The 19,385-nt window shown below is 37.6% G+C and overlaps 1 protein-coding gene across 2 annotated transcripts in view; it reads left to right on the top strand.

Annotated features, from left to right (window-relative positions):
• Positions 1-19,385, top strand: part of RETREG1 (reticulophagy regulator 1) — a 70,036-nt gene that overhangs the window by 46,365 nt on the left and 4,286 nt on the right. For both annotated transcript variants that reach the window (XM_069808891.1, XM_009914025.2), the window contains 5 exons: positions 9,572-9,698; positions 11,545-11,629; positions 13,098-13,235; positions 15,076-15,140; positions 16,291-16,417. In XM_069808891.1, coding sequence (XP_069664992.1) covers positions 9,572-9,698; positions 11,545-11,629; positions 13,098-13,235; positions 15,076-15,140; positions 16,291-16,417 — 542 coding nt within the window. The remainder of the gene's footprint in view (positions 1-9,571; positions 9,699-11,544; positions 11,630-13,097; positions 13,236-15,075; positions 15,141-16,290; positions 16,418-19,385) is intronic.

Genomic DNA, 19,385 nt, shown 5'->3' with positions numbered 1-19,385 from the left:
GATTTGTAATTATATAAGAATATTTGTTTCTTCTGCTAGTATTAGTTAATAAAGTGGAAAGTACTTTATTTCCTTTTACAATTGCATTCAGTGCACAAATGTAGGCAACAAGTGGTTAGTTCATGCTGGGAACTCTCAGTAATGCATCAAAGTAAATGATTACCTGCTCATACAAAATATACTAAAACCCATTGAAAAGAGTCAGAACGAAGTTCCACGCAGAAAGAGTTAAAGCCGCCTTGTAATATTACACGAAAAGGTGTTTTCGTGTTTTTTCAGGTTAAAAGTATTCTTTGTCTGGCAGTTGAAAATCCAATTTTCCTTTTTTGTGCAGCTGCCCTGCAACTCCAGGAATGCTCAGCTCATCTTTCCTAGCTGTTTGACTTTGAGAGGCCTTGAACTAGGAGTATCCCAGCTGAAGAATGTGGAGGCCGAAGGAGGAAAATGAATTGATTTTGTAAAAAAGGGTTAAAGGAGTTGCCTTTTCCAGAGAAAAACAAATGTGAAAGAATTGCTTCCAACAGCTGGGCAGAGCCGTTTAAAGTTCTGCAAACAGAACTTTACACTCCTGTTGATAAAAACCAGACTTCCTTACTTTTCTGAACAAAAATAGCGCAATAAAAATGTCTCTTCTGCATCACCAGTTTCTATTACAAATAGGAAACCGACCTGGAAGATCCCAGCCCTTGTACTGTCTTGGTAAAAAGACAACAGCACATAGTAATAGCATTATAGTCTTTGCTAAACAGAAAGCAAGTCTGTAATAGTATTTATGTGGCACTGAAACAGTCAATTCTCATGCAAAGAGATGTTTAAAAAATCCACGCTTATTGACTAAGTCATGGCTTTGGACTAACAGCACTTGACTACCCAATCACATTTTTCGTTTTGAATAACCTCAAACTGGAGCAGCTGGTTTCTTCTCAGGGGAGCTGGGCAGGAGTAGTACGGGTCAAAGGGAGGGTTTCCCGTGAGAGCTGACCTGTCAGTTTGCTTAGAAGAGTCTGTCTAGAGGAGCTGGACAATGAAACACCCCAAATTTAGTTGGAGTATATTTTGTTTATTTTAGCAGGACATTCAGCAAAAAGTGACAACATTTAGTACAATCTGCTGTGTTGAGGAACTTGTGTACTGGGATCGCCTTCAAAAAAGTTGGAGTTAACCAGTTGGTATCTGATCAGCTAAAGAAAGACAATATAGCTCCTTATTGAGACTTTATAAGACAACTGATGTTATACTTGAATAGAAAAGATGAACACATCACCTCCAAAATAAAATCTTGGTAGTAATGGGTCTTCTTTTTATTTTTTTAAGCAACTTGTAGGACAAGATGAGTTCTCCCTTCCCTTTGCAGAACACTTCGGTGTATTTTTATAACAATAGGATTGCTTTCATTTTCAGAAAGGTTTGTTCTTGACTAGTAATACAAGCAAAAAACCCCACCTTTATTTATGGGATTGATACTGTTTAGCAGCACACCAGTGGTAAAATGTTCCCATGTCAGTTGAAGAGAAGAAAATAACCATTATGATTTTAGTTTAACACACTGTGCAAGAAGCATGTAGAGTCAGGGATGAAAGTTTGCTTCTGTCATGTTTTTGTTAAAAGTCACATGTCCTGACCAGTCTCCTGTGCAGTCCATTGAGAAAAACTCATCCAGCCTCATCAAATGCTGATGATTTAAACATATTTCTTGTACAGTAACATCACTGAAAAATACTCTTGGTCAAGAAATAAAAGGGGCATGCATGTTACTGAAAGCTGTGAAATAGATCTTTTTTCAGCTTTTTATTGCCCACCTTCCCCTGAAAAAAAAACAATAACAGTGAATTAGACTGACTCACTGTTAATGAAAAGCACAGAATTGAAGTGTCAGATGAAGATAGATAAGATCAAAAAGAAAACACTTTAAAAACTGGAAAAACAATGTTGCATGGTTTGAACAGAATTCATTTAGTTCTTAGAAATTATGTATTTGAACTACAGGAGAGATGATAATTAAAGGAGATTTTTGGATTGGGAAATGTTCTTAGTTACTCTTCAAGGTTGATAATGACATTCTCCAGCTTCAATTTAAAAACAAAATCTGTCTAGCTTTGTATATCTTAGAGATTCCAAGTGTGCCCAAGCCTTAACATTCAAGGGATGTCAAATGTGATCGGTTAAAGGATGTTTGCCGCAGTATTACGTGTTGGTGAAAGCCTAAACCTGTGCAGCGCCTATAGATTAGTAATGGGAAATAAAGTGCATATGGATATCTACAAGCTGGAAAGATTTCTGTTAAAAAAGCTTTGTAGAGTTTGTAGCAAAAACCTTGTAGATGAAGAATCTTCCTGAAGTTTGACAACAGAGTGTATTTGTGGATGCTTCCCATGTTCCTCGTTCTTTCAGTGATACAGCATCTTTTTGTGGAACTCTTTGAAGCAAGCAAGATTTTACACAGTGCCCCAGTGATTCACTTAAATTGCAAGTCTTGTTGACTTGTTCATAGCCACATGACACAAATACAATTATTTTAGTATACTTAACGATTGCATAGGATCCAAAAGTGGCACAGGATAAAGCACAATTCTAAATAATCACCTTTTAAATTAGCCGTGTAGGTCATTAAGGTGCTATGCTGTAAGTTCAGTGATGCTTGCTATTATGTCTTTCCACGTAGCGCACATAACATTCGCAAAATTGTTTCATTGTATTATAATAAGGCTAATCAATATTGCATTGTTTTCTACCACACAGTTCAATAGTAGATTTTAGAGGTCTTGCCATTGGTACTTCAATACACTTAGCTGTAAAATGTGCTTTTTACAGTATTTTATATTTTGGAGAGAGAGGGGGATGGTTATTGTCATTCTGAGTATTGGTCACCTGGAATTTAAACAACAAAAAAAAACCATTTACAATGTTATTCACAAACTTTTTAAATCTAAATACTATTTTATATCCCTTATCTCTGTACCTGAATAATTTAGAAGACAAATTTTAAAATATATTTTTGGCATAGGTTTTCAGGTATAAAACCTTTGTTTCAAAGAAGGGTAACTGCATCGTTATAATCACTCCCTTCTGCACTGTGGTGATTCCTTTCCTCACGGGAGAGACCTGTGAAAGCTCTGAAAAGGTAAACCTGTTTGATGGGGTTTTGCTAACAGTTTACACACTTGATATTTCATTTGGTCAAGTTTCATACTTAATTCCTGGTTGCCTCTGAGGTTTGTCCTTAGACATCCACATCCCTTACAGCTGCATCATTCTATAAGCTCTAGATACTACTTTTTAAAAGACTACAAAATAGCTATATTACCTATATTTTGATATACATATCTTTGGGAATGTAACTTTCAGCTCTTCCACCTTGACTAATACATTCTAAGTTACCCTTAAAATTACAGAGTCTGCACAGGTTTCAAGCGTGTGTGGTTGCAGTTGGGAAATCAAGAAGGTTTAGAAGCTCTGTAATTACTAACTCTTTGTTTATGTAGATGCAATCCTTCAGATCCACCACATCATGGTGTACTTTGTCACTGCTGCAGTTCCGAGTAGCGTATCTACGTGCAGGTACATATAAAACCATGTACACATAATTAAAAAAATCCAGCACATCACGAAGAGATCTTTAAACCAGTAATATGAGAGCTGCTGACCTTTCCGAGAGAAATGTGACGGGGCTTTGCTTGAACAGATGTCTAGATACAAAATGAGAGCATGACACCATCAGTCAGTTTTAGAAAATGTAATGCCACTGACTCTTCTGGCCAGAGTTTGTGACTGTGATGGGTTGAAGCATCTGGGGCGGGAGGGTGTTTTGGTTTGGTTTTTTTTTGCAGCTACTAGGTAACAGTTTATGTATTTGCTCAGTTTTAGAAATCATGCAATAGGTAGTCAGAAGGATATAAGTGATTAATATTCTCTCTGAACACCTTCAATCTTATTGACAGTAGTTTTAGAATAGAAATGTAATACTTTCTATCAAACTCAGGATAAGTGATGGAGGCATAAAATTTTATTCCTCCTAAATCGTGCATGAAAACCTTTGAAGGTGTTCAGAGAGTTGGCTGCTTATATCCCCAAAGGAGCATCTGGACAGGAGTTGTTTTGGCAGGAGGCACAGGGTTCACATTTAAGTCATTTATTAAGGTACTGGAAGTAATTCCACTGATGTTGTGCTGAAGTAGTTTATGTTCTTGGTTGACTGATGTTGTAGTCATGCACTCCATCATCTACATCACTCACATATCTTCTTTTTTTTCCTTTTTGTCTTTAAATGTGATCGTTGAAAAATGAATTTGCCTGGAGTACGCATCGTTAGGTACCTGTCAGCTTTTGGTCTAATGCAGGTTTAATGTTTATCTCTGTTTCTACAAGGGCATGACGTAACCTCTTTGCCTTTCCGTACCTACAAGTATGCGTTGTACCTCCTTTCTTCCTCGCTCCCGCTTTACCGGGATCTCCGTTGCTGCCCCCTCGTTCCAGCCCTGCGGGTAGCACTGCCGCTCAAGTGGGCTTTGGGGAAAAGGGGCAGGAGGGACAGACCTTACCAGGGCTGGTAGTTGTTGGGAGGTGGCAACAAGAAGAGGCAGCATGTGCATCTGGTTGGCGTACTGAGGATCAGCAAGATGACGTTCTTACACCTCTGGTTGCCTAAGGTCAGAATACGGCTTCAAAATAGTGCCTGGTGTTCCTCGTAAAACAGAAAAGTGTGGCTATAGTAGAACTGACAAGGGTGTCTCGTGATTTCTTGTGGCCTACAAGAAACGGCCAAGCGTTCTTTTGCAGAGCAAGCTTAATAGTGGGTTTGTAATGTTTTGGAGCAAACTTCACCTGTACCATCCACCCTCCTTGCTTGGCGTCTCCTTTGTCAGTGTGCCACATGCAGACCACAGGACCAAAGCATCCAGCAGTACGTTTGACCTGCACTGCAGCTCATACGTTCAGTAACTTTTCAACTTGGCAAAAGAAAGCATTGCTAACAACCAAGAGAAGCAACTCCAGAGAACTTTCCCTGCGAATGTGCCACTTTTCTGTATAATTTGCATGTTTGTTTTGAATTGTTATTAGTAATCCCAGTGTGCCTTGTATCTCCTCCTCTTTAATCTATATTGTCTTTATATTGGTGGTTAGCCTATATGAAAATAGTTTGCATTATTATTGTAGTTTATGCTTTCATCTCCCCCCCCGCCCTGTTTTTGCTACTAACTTAAAGTTTGTAAGCCAACTATCTATAATTGTCCTATGTATTTCAAAGCTCCATTTCAATAGTAGGCATCAGGCCTATCCACATTCTCTCTGCGCTTCCACAACATTCCACTTTGACTGTCAACAATTTTAAATAAAGGATAGGAGTAAAGACTGTAAAAGGATTTTGTACTTCAGAATAATGTCATAATAGTAGTTTTCAAGACTAGAATAAACAGGCAACTCTTAAAATACCTATTATTAATGCTGCAGAATAGTTTACAAAAGCTAGAAGCAGTGTTTCTTTAAGGAGAGTAGCGTATTCATAAAAATGGCAGTTCTCAGGAGACAAAACCCATGTATACTGCTTTTCTCAAGCTGCTAATTACCAAAGAGGATGGCAATTGAAATCGCTATTGTGGATGGGAAGCATGTGTAACATTGCTAATCCCTCCCACTGGGTTCCTGCAGTGTTCTCTGTGAGTTATTTAATGGTTTTATTTACATCCTCTGTCAGAGGCAAATACCTGCATGCAGTGCCATGCATGACGGGAAAATATGTTGCTTTTTCTGTCTTACAAAAGTCACCTAGACCAAGACGTGAGACTCTTATCCTATGAAATATCAGGTACGCTATTTTAAATTATTTATGTTTTTTTCTCAAAGTGTGAGGGGGAAGCCCTCACCCTGAATGTTCTGTAGTGTAAAGAGGAAATCACACTACTGCAATACTGTAAATACTGTAATAAAGAAAAACTAGTATTTCAGCCACAGTGTAAAACTGATTGAAGTCTAAAACCCAAATTGTCGCCCTATTCCTCACTTTACTATAGTATAGTGTTTACATGTGTGTATATATAGTATTTACATGACATAAAGTCATGTTCTGTGTTCCACTATGCACGTGATAGTTTGAATATGAATCCCTCACGCCTGCTATTTCTGTTCTGTATGAAATGGCTCCCAAACCTTGCTCTAATACCAATGTTGCTGTGTCACCACCTCGTGGTGAAGTTCCTGTATGGTAGTTAAATATAGGCATAGAAAAAGGATGAAGTTTCTCCGTGTGTGTTTAACTAGACATTTTTGACCGAAATTATTCCTGACTTTTTACAAAAATGAGGCTGCGGAGACTATGTGTCCGAAAATAGGAGAAGGCGGTTAACCTCCATTATGTTAGGAAAGCTGCTTCCAAGTAATCGGTATGTCTGCAGTACAAGAGAAAAGAAGGTACATTACATTCCCGTGTAGAATAAAAATGGATATCGTGTATGTGGGAGAAGACAATTTACTCCTGGCTTAGATATAAGTATGTAAAAATTCATAAATTTAAATGTGGGCAGCAGTTAGACCAAAGCATACAATTCAACATAAGACCAAAATCCTCTTATCCTGTGTGGTTAGGAGAAATGAGAGCAAGAATTTGTAATTGTAAGAAAAAGTGGCTTTAGACCTTGCTGAATTCGATGTCAGACATGTTGTCTGGGGTTTGGCTGAAATGTTAGTTAAAAGATTTAAGGAGAACTTAAGTTCGCTGTTCTTTCGAACAGAGTTCACTTTCTTCTTTTATCGTAGTTTTAAAATAGAAGTGACATAACTTTGGGCTATCCAACTGAAAATTTATAAATGGAAATTTATTTTTTTTAGTTGGAAAATAAAGTGAAATAGACATTTATATAAATAGTTACTTATCATTTGCCTACTTTTGTTACTAATCTGTGACCAGAAATCTGAGGTAATAATGTAATCCCAAACTTTTCTTTTCTTTTGATGTTACAATGCAATAAACAGTGTGGACTACATTATTTTGCATGCTATCATGAGTCACTGATCAAAGCTTCTGCCTAATTTAGGCCACTTGACCCTTTTAATAACCATCCCTTCAGTGCTATGTTAGTATATCTTGCATGCTGCCATGTGAGAGATCCCTTCCCTTTCAGTGCGGGATCAGCATATAGCCCCAGCCCTACAAAGAGAAGCAAGTCAGAAGCTTATCTTTTTAGAAGAAATCAATGTATCTCTCGTAGTCCAGTGCAATTATATGTGTAACTTTTATGTAAGTATTTTCCAGAATTTAAATCCTTTTTTCCTTCAGCCGTTATGTCCTTGGGCTGTGTAAATAAACCAGTTGTTCTTGCTAGAAAGATCTGCATTGCAGTTCTTGGTGGAAGTGGGTGTGAACTCATGCCCATATAAAAACATTACTGTATACTTTTGCTTTATAGACTGAAAAAGTAAAAATAACATGAGGGAGCAAACTTTTTTTAGGCACTTTAAAAAAAAACCAAACTTCTAGTTTGTGGGTTCCTGCGAGTTTGTGAACCAGTTTTGAGGGAACTGCAAAATACTTATCAGGAAAAATAAGCCTATTTTGGTAGGGTTAAATTTGCTATATTGGGATCCACATCTGTTTTGAAAAATGTTAGGTATTAAGCAAATTAAAAAGCAGCACTGTAATTTTAAGTATGCACCATTATGTTCATCATGGGAACAAAACTCCAAGTAACACCTGAGCCAGGAGTCTCGATAGCCTGTGGACATCAGGGCTGTCGTACGTGTGCATCGATACTGCCAGTGGCTCACAAAAACACAAACGTGTTCAAAAACTTCAAAATCTTCATGGCTTTCCTTATATCAGGAAATGAGAGACATTAACAAGTTCATAGCCTAGAACACAATGGCTCCTTATTAGTAAGAATGAACATTAAATCGTAGCTAATAAAATGCCATACAGCAAAGGTAGATTACGCGTGTGTCCTCAGTAGAGAAGGTAGGCAAAAGCAACCTACTAGCCAGCCGTCAACTGAGAAAAATCCGAATGCTCTTGATGGCTTTTAATTTTTACAATATGTTCCAATAAAAATGACTAAGCAGTCTGTCGTTGAACAGATATTAACATGGAAGTTTTTAATCACTGTAGGTATTTTTACAAGTTATGACATAATTTTTTTTGGTCTTATGTTCACTACAGAAAAATTAAAATTTTAGATCTTGTTATTCCTAATATTAAAACGAATGTTTAAATGATACTTTTGAACACCAAGGTTGTACAGGGTAAAGTTTGAACAGCAAAAATCTCATCGGTCACTGATGCTTGCTAAAATTTAAGTTGTCCCAGGGAACTATCAGAGGGCATTTGCGTTCTGAATAACAAGAACTGTTAACAGGGCCTTGTGGTGGTTTAGTAGCTAAATAGCAGAGTAATTGTTTGGAAATACGAGTTGGCAGTTTGATCTGAAAGTCTATGTGTATGTCCTTATTGCTGCACACCGACCTTTGTACATTCATTTTTTTCATAATGTAGTTTTTGATTTATCTTGTAATTTGATCCACCTGTGACAAAAGTGTTTACTATTAACACAGTGATGCATTGGACATTTAATGGATCGTGTATGTGAGTAAAATGACTGTAGGATTGTTTATAGTTTACGTGCATTCACTGTGATCAAAGCTGTGGGTACTGAGCAATGAATTATGCAAAAGATAACTTTGTAAAACTGGTGCAGAATTTACTTCAGATTCTCAGCATTTGCATGGTGGTACATCCATCCTTTGTACCAGTTTGATTTGACATTGACTGGCCTCTGTGTGTTTTTTCTTTCATTTCTGGTTTCCTAAAACATCTTTCTTGTAGATGTTTTGTCTACACCAAAAAAGTATACGATGTGATCATTAAACTGGATATTGTCTAAACTGATCAGCCCCAAATTAGATACATATGCTTCCTCATACTTTTCAGCAAATTCTTCAGTACAGGTGGTTTTTTTTAATTTTATTAAAAGGACTGAACAGTCAAAAGCTAAGCTTTAGAAACAGTCCTTTCAATATACTAGAAAAATAAAAATTTAGTAAGGAAATGAATGTAAGCATCAAGACTTCAGAAGCAATTTCTTTTTTTCTAAGTTGGATAACAGTATCTTATGGATCATCATAGTTTGCAAAACGACAAAAAATAGAAAAGAAAAAGCACGAGGATTATATGCCTGAAATCAAATGTATTAATATGTATGCCCATCCTGTGGCAATGAAAAACATCGTGGTATATTTTTTTAAGAAAAAATAATATTAACAAGTTTGGGGTTCAGTTGCTCAATTTAGATGACAACTGTGCCTTGAACTCAGTGTTTTCATATGGCCAGAATGAATAAGCAGTAATTTCCTCCATAATTGCTTGTGTGGACTGAGAAATGCTACTACTGAGCAGAATTTTTTTGATTAAAAAAGATCAAATTAGCCCAACATAAAATACGTGGAAGCAAGCACAGGTTTCTGTAGCGTAGCGGCAGCCATAGGATCGCTGGATGCTATAGCTTTACAACATGATGTTTTCAACTGGTTTCAACTTTCGTATGATCTATAACCAAAGTTCTTGGGTATTTTTGTTTGTTTTCCTCAGCTGGGAAGTCATCAATTCCAGGCAAGACTACAGACCCAGAATAAATCAGTGCATTTCAGAAACACTGATGAATTTATTTGTATTTCTTCAAGAAATGTCCCACTTCAAGGAACAAAACCCTGGCAAGGTAAGCACTCCCAAGTAAGATTAACAGTTCGATATTGTTTAATGAAGAGGTGAGATAGATTTAAAAAACAACAAGAAGCAAGCAAGCAAAAAAATGAAAGATGAAGTACACATTATGATACATTCAGTCATGAGTTTCTGCTAACTTTTTGCTGTGGAGAATACAGATAGGTCATCAGTGAGCAAAGCTGCTCACGGTAAGGTTTATAGCAATACAGTCCCTTCCCTTACAGCTGCTGGAACGTCACCAGTCATTCCATGGAAAGGAAATTTAAAACATCACAATTTAATAAAAACTTGAAAAAGCGGAGAAAGTATACAGTTCCTAAACATACACAAGGTTTTTTTCCCAAATAACTGTAGTTTTCAGGAATAGCTGCCCCAGTATTACATGATAGAAGAGAATTCCTCATATTTTATTGTGATAATTTTTCTTCTATACAGATATAGTTGGTGGGTTTGGTTTTTTTACTGGAAAGACTGAGCTGGAGAACCCAGTTCAGGAAGAGGCAAGCAAGAGTAAGGTATCTTCATTCCAAACAGGAAGACTATCATTATATAGTTCTAGCCAAAAGTGAAGCAGCTTTCTTTTCCAAAGAAAAATATGAATAATGTAGAAGTATACCATGGTAATAGTAGATTTCACTTTTACATTTGTATTGCTAAATACAATATAAAAGGAGATTAGGAGGCTTTTTCTCCTCTTTCGATCTCAATTAACTTTGCCACAAAATCTTTCCTGAAAACAGGCCCTTCAGAATTAGCAAATAGGAAGTATGTAGTACCACACTCAAATATTAGGAGTTTAGACTGAAAATACAGATGAGCAACAGGTGAAATACATTTAAAAAATGAATAAATTATACAAAAAGAAGTTAGATGTTTAGGATAATAAAGTTATATTTAAAAGACATAGGTGTATATTGAGGTAAGGAAATGCGGCATCAGTGTACACAGTCCCATAATTTTGTCATGTGGTAACATGACACAGTAACTGTGTGTTAAGATATATCTAATACTGATTTAGAAAAGCTGATTTTGACAGCATGTTTTCCTTTCTTTTTCCTGACCTCATTTTCAAGCCATGTCATTATTTTACTGCTATAACTACAAGCAAATTAGGCACTGAAGCTGTGTGCAGAATTTCTTTGAATTAACCATTTTATTGGAATTCAACTCCAAAAGCAAATGGATTCTTTCTGTAAACTTCCAACAGATCGATGCTGTACTCAGCACTGTGCAGTTGTGAAAGATGCACTATATGTCTCGGTCACAGCAGAGGCCAAATCTCAAGTTTCATATTGCAAATTCACCTCATTCTTGTCATTAACGGGGATGATAGAGTAGCCAACAAGCATCGAGAGAATGCTTGCCAGCATAAGAGAGAAAACAGTTTCACGAAGCAACACAACAGGGGAGAGAACTGTGCTTACAGGACAGATTTTTTCCTTTTATAAGCATGCAGCAAGTATGCATTGTAGTATTTCAGTTAGTGATTTGGGTTTTTTCCTGCATGTCAACCATTTAACCTTTTCTTGGTGTAATGAAGGTGAAGTAATATCTGGTAATTTTAGCAAAAAACATGAGCTTGTTAAACCTTTACAGTCAATGAATAAAAATAGCATATTTTTATAACAGAAGAGGGGATACATCCTAATTAGCCAAAATGGACTGTTTGACGCTTATATGCACCTGAAGTGTTAAAGTATTTCCTAATTAAAAAAAAAAAAAAAGAAATTTCAACTGCATTCTAGCTTTCATTTAGCATGCAACATTTTTCTTTTGCAAAATGATCTGAATATTTAAATAGTGGAAGTGTTAATGGCCAATTTTAATGTTTTTGCCAGTTTTGCCTACTAGTCTGCAGTGTATGTACATTTTTCACTGTCTTGGGAAGTTACATTCCTGGAGTTGTCCTCTCCTATGTCCTGCGTAAGTATAGTCACTTTTTCAATCATGATTTATGTATGCGATTTGTTCATTATTTGGTCTCTGTTTAGGGAGGGGGGGGGTTATTTCTTTACATATATATTTACACACACATGCAAGTCTGCAGATGACACCAAGCTGAGCGGTGCGGTTGACACACCTGAGGGACAGGATGCCATCCAGAGGGACCTGGATGAGCTGGAGAAGTGGACCCACGTGAATCTCATGGGGTTCAACAAGGCCACGTGCAAGGTCCTGCACATGGGCTGGGGCAACCCCCAGTATCAATACGGGCTGGGGGATGAAGGGATTGAGAGCAGCCCTGCGGAGAAGGTCTTGGGGGTACCGGTGGATGAAAAGCTGGACATGACCCAGCAATGTGGCTCTCAGCCCAGAAAGCCAACCCTGTTGTCCTGGGCTGCACCAAAAGCAGTGTGGGCAGCAAGTCGAGGGAGGGGATTGTGCCCCTCTGCTCCGATCGGGTGACACCCACCTGCAGTCCTGCGTCCAGCTCTGGGGTCCTCAGCACGGGAGAGACATGGACCTGTTGGAGCGGGTCCAGAGGAGGGACACAAAAATGGTCAGAGGGCTGGAACACCTCTGCTGTGAGGACAGGCTGGGAGAGTTGGGGTTGTTCTGCCTGGAGAAGAGAAGGCTCCAGGGAGACCTTACTGAGGCCTTTTGGTACTTAAAGGGGGCTTATGAGAAAGGTGGGGATAAACTTTTTATTAGGTGCTGTAGCGATAGGACAAGGGGTAATGGTTTTAAACTAAAAGAACATAGATTTAGAGTAGATAGAAGGAAGAAATTTTTTACGATGATGGTGGTGAAGCACTGGCACAGGTTGCCCAGAGAGGTGGTCGATGCCCCATCCCTGGAAATATTCCAGGTCAGGCTGGACGGGGCTCTGAGCAACCTGATCGAGTTGAAGATGTCCCTGCTCATTGCAGGGGGGTTGGACTAGATGAACTTTAAAGGTCCCTTCCAACCCAAACCAGTCTGTGATTCTACGAGATATATATACACACATATATATATACATATGTAGGTTCTAACAAGTGCTTTTTGTCACATGCAAGTCAGCTTACAAGTTTTTCCAGCATGTTGATTCTGGCACAATGTTGCATAGTCATGTTGCTCAGGTAGAGGTATCAAAATCAGACTAAATCAAGACAATGATAAATGTTATAGTGATGATAAATTGTGCCTTACTGGAAGTAAAAAAGGTGTCAATTGATACGAATAGAATGGTGTTTTCTGCAACGAGTAGGAACGGCTCCTAGAAACTGTATTTGACGTTAACAGTTTGTCTGACATGGGCATTTCTCGATGTGTTTTTATGTAGAACTAATTGTGTTATGTAAAATTAGTAGTTATCTTATGCAAATGCATTGTTTAAGCTTTATTGAGTAACTTCTTATAAAGCAATATTTCAATACAGTTTTTCTCTCTGTCTTCATTTTTATCACAGTATTGTGTGCCTTTTTATGTCCCTTCCTTAAGTGCAATGAATTTGGGCAGAAAGTGTGCAACAAAATTAAGACTGTTCTGATGAAACTAGATTTTGGAATAGTGGAATATATCAGCCAGAAGAAGAAGGAGAGATCTGGTGAGTAATTAAGTGTAGTCCCAAGTAATGTATTTTTCTATGCAGAGAAAATTTTATTCACCTTGTAGACAGTTTGGTTTGTGCTGTGAAGCCAATTGTAAAGGTATTTCTTGCTTTGAACCTGGCTACCATTCTTAGGCTTATAAGGAGTGATAATGTATGTCAGATGTCTGGGTATGGTTAAAAAAAAAATATTTCATGGAAGGATACAAGGCAGGACTAATGGTTCTCTTCATACTTGATCAGACGTACTGCTTGTAGGTTTTCAGAAAAAAAACCTCCCTGTAAGTATGCAATGCTTATCTCTGTTTAGATAAGGCAAACTTATGCAGGAGTCTCACTCAAGAGCACAAAATAAGTATGTAACAGAATTTTCAGTAAGAGACTGAACTCTGTTCCAGTATCTAAATCTGCCTTGTTTTCACTCCCAACAGCAACAAGAATTTGTTTTCTTCCCCAAATACTCAATAAGCATTTAAGAATTGTAGTAGGATAGTAGCTACAGTTAATTGAAGTTTTTAGTTAGAAAGGGGAGAAATCAGTTTAAAACAAAATCTCACCTAGCTCACCTGAAATCTTTATAACATTGGAAACTTTTAGATTTTAAGTAATACTGCTATTTCAAGAAAAATATTTATATGAACAATGTTATCTTTAGTTTGGTTTTTGTGTGCGCTACAGTTTTGGTACTTAAACTTTTGTACTGTAGTCACATTACTTGCAGGTAGCCTACCCTTTTGAGTTAGTGTTACATCAGTAGATTTCATATCTGCTTTAAAATATGCATTTCTTGTAACCGTTCATCATACAGTGTGCTGTTCTAGACATGATGAGAGAGGAACCATCTGCCTTTTCCCCTTCTCTTACATATAATGCAGTAGTTGTTGGAAATAAGGAATAATGCATTGAAAATTTTCTTTCATGTATTAGTCTGCCTTTTTCTACTTTTAAGTGAAACTGGCAGAGAGAGAGATCAGACTATTTCATGAATTCATAAGCCAGCACTGGGAAAATGGTTGAGGTTAGATTCGCTCTTTCCTGCCTCTCACCGTCTGGTTTAATTTAACCCAGACAAGTACCCTACCTTGCTTCGCCGCTTGCGTTCACCACATGGGTTCACAAACCCTTGTACTGGCACAAGAGAGGAAATAGAAAGTCGCAAAAATAGGCAACCAAGAATAATATGACTGTGTTTTTCAGGTTATATTGGTTTAAAATATTCATGAGGCTATTCTCAAGACAGAGAGGGGAGGTGAAATTTGCGTGTCTCTTCATCTGTAAGGAGCAACATTCTACCAGACTTCAGAAGTTGTTTTGTATGCATATTTGCATATAAATGTGAATGCAGGGTAGCTGGGTGCAAAGGAGGAGGAGTTTGTGAGCAAAGATTACATGCACGTACCCAGAAAATGCTTGTTCTCATGTAAAAGTAATATGCTGAGATAACTACGCTGCCTGTTCCAACAATATGTTACAACTGTGCGTTGTACCAGCAGTGCAGTTCAAAAGATAGATATATATTGCCGGGGCAGATAACATGATGGTGGGCAACAGACACTTCTGAAGGAAGTGCAACACAGGTAAATAACATCTCTTGGAATGTATTTCAGAGCAACATTCTCTCTCCCACTTCGGCAGCTGCACAATGTATTTTGATAAATATCTAGCCTCTCAGTCAGCCTTGTTTCCCTCACCTTAGTAGCATATTACGTAAATGATGCACTGTGTCCACAGGTGAAAGTTTACTGCACTACGCAAGCTGTGTGACAGAGAACACACACTGAACCTCGAAGTCCGTTGTCATGAGTAGGATAAAAAAATATTTTTTTTTTTCTTTCAGAAACAGCAAAAACAAAACCCACAGAAGATGACAGTGAATTAGACATATCAGCTCTGTGTCCTAAGGTGACTTTTTTTCAGTCAGCCCTATCTTGCTTTTAAAATCTATATGGATAATGGAGAGTATCTAGACTACTGTCTCTGTTCTTCTGTGGAAGACTTTAACCTGCCCAGGAGGCTGTGTTCCTGAACTAAGCAGTATGTTTTAAAAGTCATTCATAGTCTCCATCTTTAGGCTTATACTAATTAACTTACTGCAGTTGTGACTTCTGGCCTTCAAGGTAATGGTTTCTCTGGCCTACTAAACTAAGAATGTGTTTATTTCATATCGGCTGTAGAATGATTAAGCTAGAATTGAATAGCAAAGGCGACTATTTTTATTTGCAACAGTGAAAATGCAGTTAATTTTTATCAAATTAAAATAGAAAAGGGAAATGTTTGTAGAAAACCTACATAATTTGTCAGATACTTTTGTAATCACTTGTCTGATCATTTTCAATGATAGTGTGAATCAGTATATTATCTATAGATATATTTCTAGATATGTATGACAACACTCTAATGTCTCCTTTCTCTCTTAATATTCTAAATAACTGTATGGCAAAGGATTTTCCATTACAGTCAGAACACTGCTTGATATAAAAAAATTCAGATTTATAGGAATTCTTATGCAGTTTTGATCAGTAGTGTGTAGAGTCTGACTTTGACAGTGATCACTTCGAAGGTGTTTTTGTAGTCTGAAAAAAAAATTTATATCCCATGGGATAAAATTTTGTAGCTGACATAATTAAATATTGTTGGATAAATTCGTAAAGGATAATGATTTTTTTTATTTAGCTAATTTTTTACTGTCTTACGGATAATGGGCTGGTTTTTTGATCCAAGTTTATGCATTTCTTTACATTTATGTGTATTTTGTATTCGCAGGCTCATTCTGCTTTCATTACAGTAGAATGTTACTTTCAGAATGAATAACTGGAATTTTCTATGCTTCTTTAGTATAATACAGCTTTCAGTTACTACAAAGGAATGCTTCGCTTCTAAGTATTGTATACTCCTATTATTTTCATGTTTCTACAATTAAAGCTTAAATAGGAGGTGATTTCTATTGCTGTAACATGCAAGAGGCTTCTTTTTCAGTATCTAAGCATTGGCTTCCTGTAGTGTGAATTTTTGGAGTATAAGAATACCATGTATGGGACTTTTTTATGTGTAGGTTAGTCCTGCAGTTGTTGCCAAAGAGCTGTCAGTGTCTGACACAGATGTATCGGAGGTATCTTGGACCGATAATGGGACCTTTAACTTATCCGAGGGGTATTCTCCACAGACAGACACATCTGATGGTATGTAATGGCTTCATCTATTTCATCGATAAGTTGCAATCATGTAAGTTACCTGAAAACGATCAGAGAATTTGAGGACAGAAGTTTTTTGGGTTGGGTTCTCCCCCCCCCCACTCCCCCCCAATGAATTTAAAATTAATTTCAGTGTCTTATATAATTTTGGATACATCTTATGTAAGAACTCTCCTCATCTTAAAAATAATAAAGTACATCAGTAAGTGGCTAAATAAATAAGTAGTGGTGGGTAAAACCGAGACATTCAGTAAGTGCCAGATTTAGCTCTCCCTCCCGCCAAACCTTTTAAGCAAGTAAGCCTTTTAAGTTAAGTTAAGCTTACCTAATGCTTTCATGGGTAAGCTATACAAATAAAAGCTGAGGAAGAAAAAGTGAATACTTTGAATTGCTAAACAGCCAATTAAAGAAAGTATTATTAGGTTTTGTGACTAGAATGCTAACGAAGACAGCCAGCAATGAGCCTAAATTAGATGCGAACACTAAGACTAGGAGAAGATTCTCAAGCACTTGTCTTGATCTCAAGCAGATCTTTAAGTTCTTACTTTTTACAGAGCAAGCTTTCAGTTAGCACTTTGCCTGAATAAAGATTAATGACAACAGTAGTTTGGTGTAATCTTATCTGTGGATTTGTTGCTCTGCTCACCTTGCATTTCTCCTCTTCTAGAAAAAGTTCACTGTAAATGACAAGTAGGGTGATATTACTTAACGACATTATGCAGGCCAAATTAATTTATTCTGTTAATATTTCAAGTTGTAAATAGACGGCATTGTACGATCACAGAATCATTAAGTTGGAATGAGCCATTGTCATTCATCTCATCTAACAGCCTATTCAAAGCAGGTTCAACTTTATCAAGTTGCTCAGGGCTGTGACCATTTGAATTTTGAGCATTTCCAGCGACAGAGATTCAGCAACCTCCCTGGACAGCCTTTTTCAATATTTTCTCACCCTCACGATGAAAAAGTTTTTTCTTATAGTGAGTCAAAATTTCCCATGTTCCAGCTTGTGTCAATTTACTCTCATCCTTCCACTGCGCACCTTTAAGAAGAGTCAGGCCCCATCTTCTCTATACCTTGCCATTAGGTAAAGACAGTTATATGATCCCCCCCGCTTTGCTGCCTTCTCTTAAGGCCAAACAAAGCCCATTCTCTCAGCATCTCCTCATATGTCCTGTTCTCCAGCCCCCTAATAATCATGCTGGCCCTCCACAGAACTCACTCCAGTCTTCCATCTGTCTTGTACTGGAGAGGTCAAAACAGGACAAAGTACTCCAAATGGGTGCTCTCAGGTGCTGAATAGAGGGGGGAAATCCCTTCCATTGACTTTCCGACTTCATTTTTGCTAGTATAGCTCAGTATGTGGTTGGCCTTCCTTGCTGCAAGGGCATACCACTGACTTGCTGTCCACAGGTCTCTTTCTTGAACGCTGCTTTCTGTCTCGTTGCCCCCAACCTGTAGTGCTGCACAGGTTATTCCATCCCTGATGCAGGACTTTGCATTTGCTTTTGTTGAATTTCATGATGTTCCTTTTCAGCCTGTTCATTTCTCCAGCCTGTTGAGGTCCCTCTGAGGGCACCCTGCCCTCCAGAATATCAAATACAGCTGCCCCACACCAGTTCCTTTCTGCCCATGAACTTGCTGAGAATGCGCTCCATCCTCTCATCCAGGTCATTAATAAAAACATTGAACAGTGTTGGTGTCAGTGCCTTTGAGAGACACCACTAATAACTGTCCTCCAGTTGGACCTTGTATCACTGATCACAGCCCTTTGACCCTGGCAGTCCAGCCAATTTTCCACCCACCTTACAGTTCACTGACCCAGCTCGCTCGCCAGTCTGGCCGTAAGGATAATGTGGGAAACTGCATAAAAGGCCTTGTTAAGTGAAAAATAAACAACATCCACTCTTCTCCCCTACGGAGCATTGCAGCAAATGGGACATACACACAAGTGCAAGACCAGATGGGATGCATCCAAGGACTGGCTCATCTCCTGTCAAAGCTCTGTACATTTGAGCCACCACTCTGCATACAGCACAACCCTTCCTCCTCACCTTCCCAGCCTGTTTTTCCTAAAGAAAATGGAGAAAATGACGTATGAGACATTTTTAGGATTCATTTCCTTAGCCCTTATGAATGCACCTTTTGCTTGTTTTCATAGAAAGTAAGTTCAAACAGATTATTTTTTACCTTCTCATTCTAATACTAGATCAAACTATTCCCTTACGCTCATTTAGGCCTTTTCCACAGGCCATGTACTGTACAGTATGTTGTACACGTTTCTAATAACAAATATTATGCCATTAATGCAGCCATTAAAATCTAATATTTTATTTGTTTACATTCTGCTTTTTATCCTCTTGAAAACATGAAACAATCCCGGTCATCCACAGAGTTCCCATTTTCTGTTTCCTATATAACACAAGCATTGGCCAAGACAGGAAAAAGTTATAAATCAAGTCTTTATACGGGTTTTATATTTTTATTTAAACACATAAACATTCCTTTTTTTATTCTACAAGTCTATTAAAAGCTTGTAATACATTCATACATGGTTACATATTTGTAATTTATATATATTGTGAAGAAAAAGAGTTGAGAGACCTGTTATCACATTGTAAATTTTAGGACTTAAAATAAGTGGTTGGTATATTTAGAACTAGCTGTGCTAAAGATTTGCATGGGTTGTTTCATGTACAGCTAGATACCATTTTAAAAAGATACTTTCCTCAAATAACTTTCTGAGTTAGGTTGACACCAGGTGATTTGTGGTACTAGATTTACAACCTCAAAACCATTTTATTTTAGATGTCGCACAAAGCTTCTCTGCATTGAGACTGCAGGAATACTACTAGACTATGGATTAGTAAATGTTTTCAAAGGAACACTTATGAATTGCATTTTTATATTTGGCTGCTTTTTTGGGAAGCCTTTTGTGTTTGCTTAATACTGTTTC

Source organism: Haliaeetus albicilla, chromosome 21 (assembly GCF_947461875.1).
Source record: "Haliaeetus albicilla chromosome 21, bHalAlb1.1, whole genome shotgun sequence".
In the NCBI taxonomy this organism is placed as follows: domain Eukaryota; kingdom Metazoa; phylum Chordata; class Aves; order Accipitriformes; family Accipitridae; genus Haliaeetus; species Haliaeetus albicilla.
Note: the sequence above shows the minus strand (reverse complement) of the source record. Positions and strands in the feature narration are given on the sequence as shown.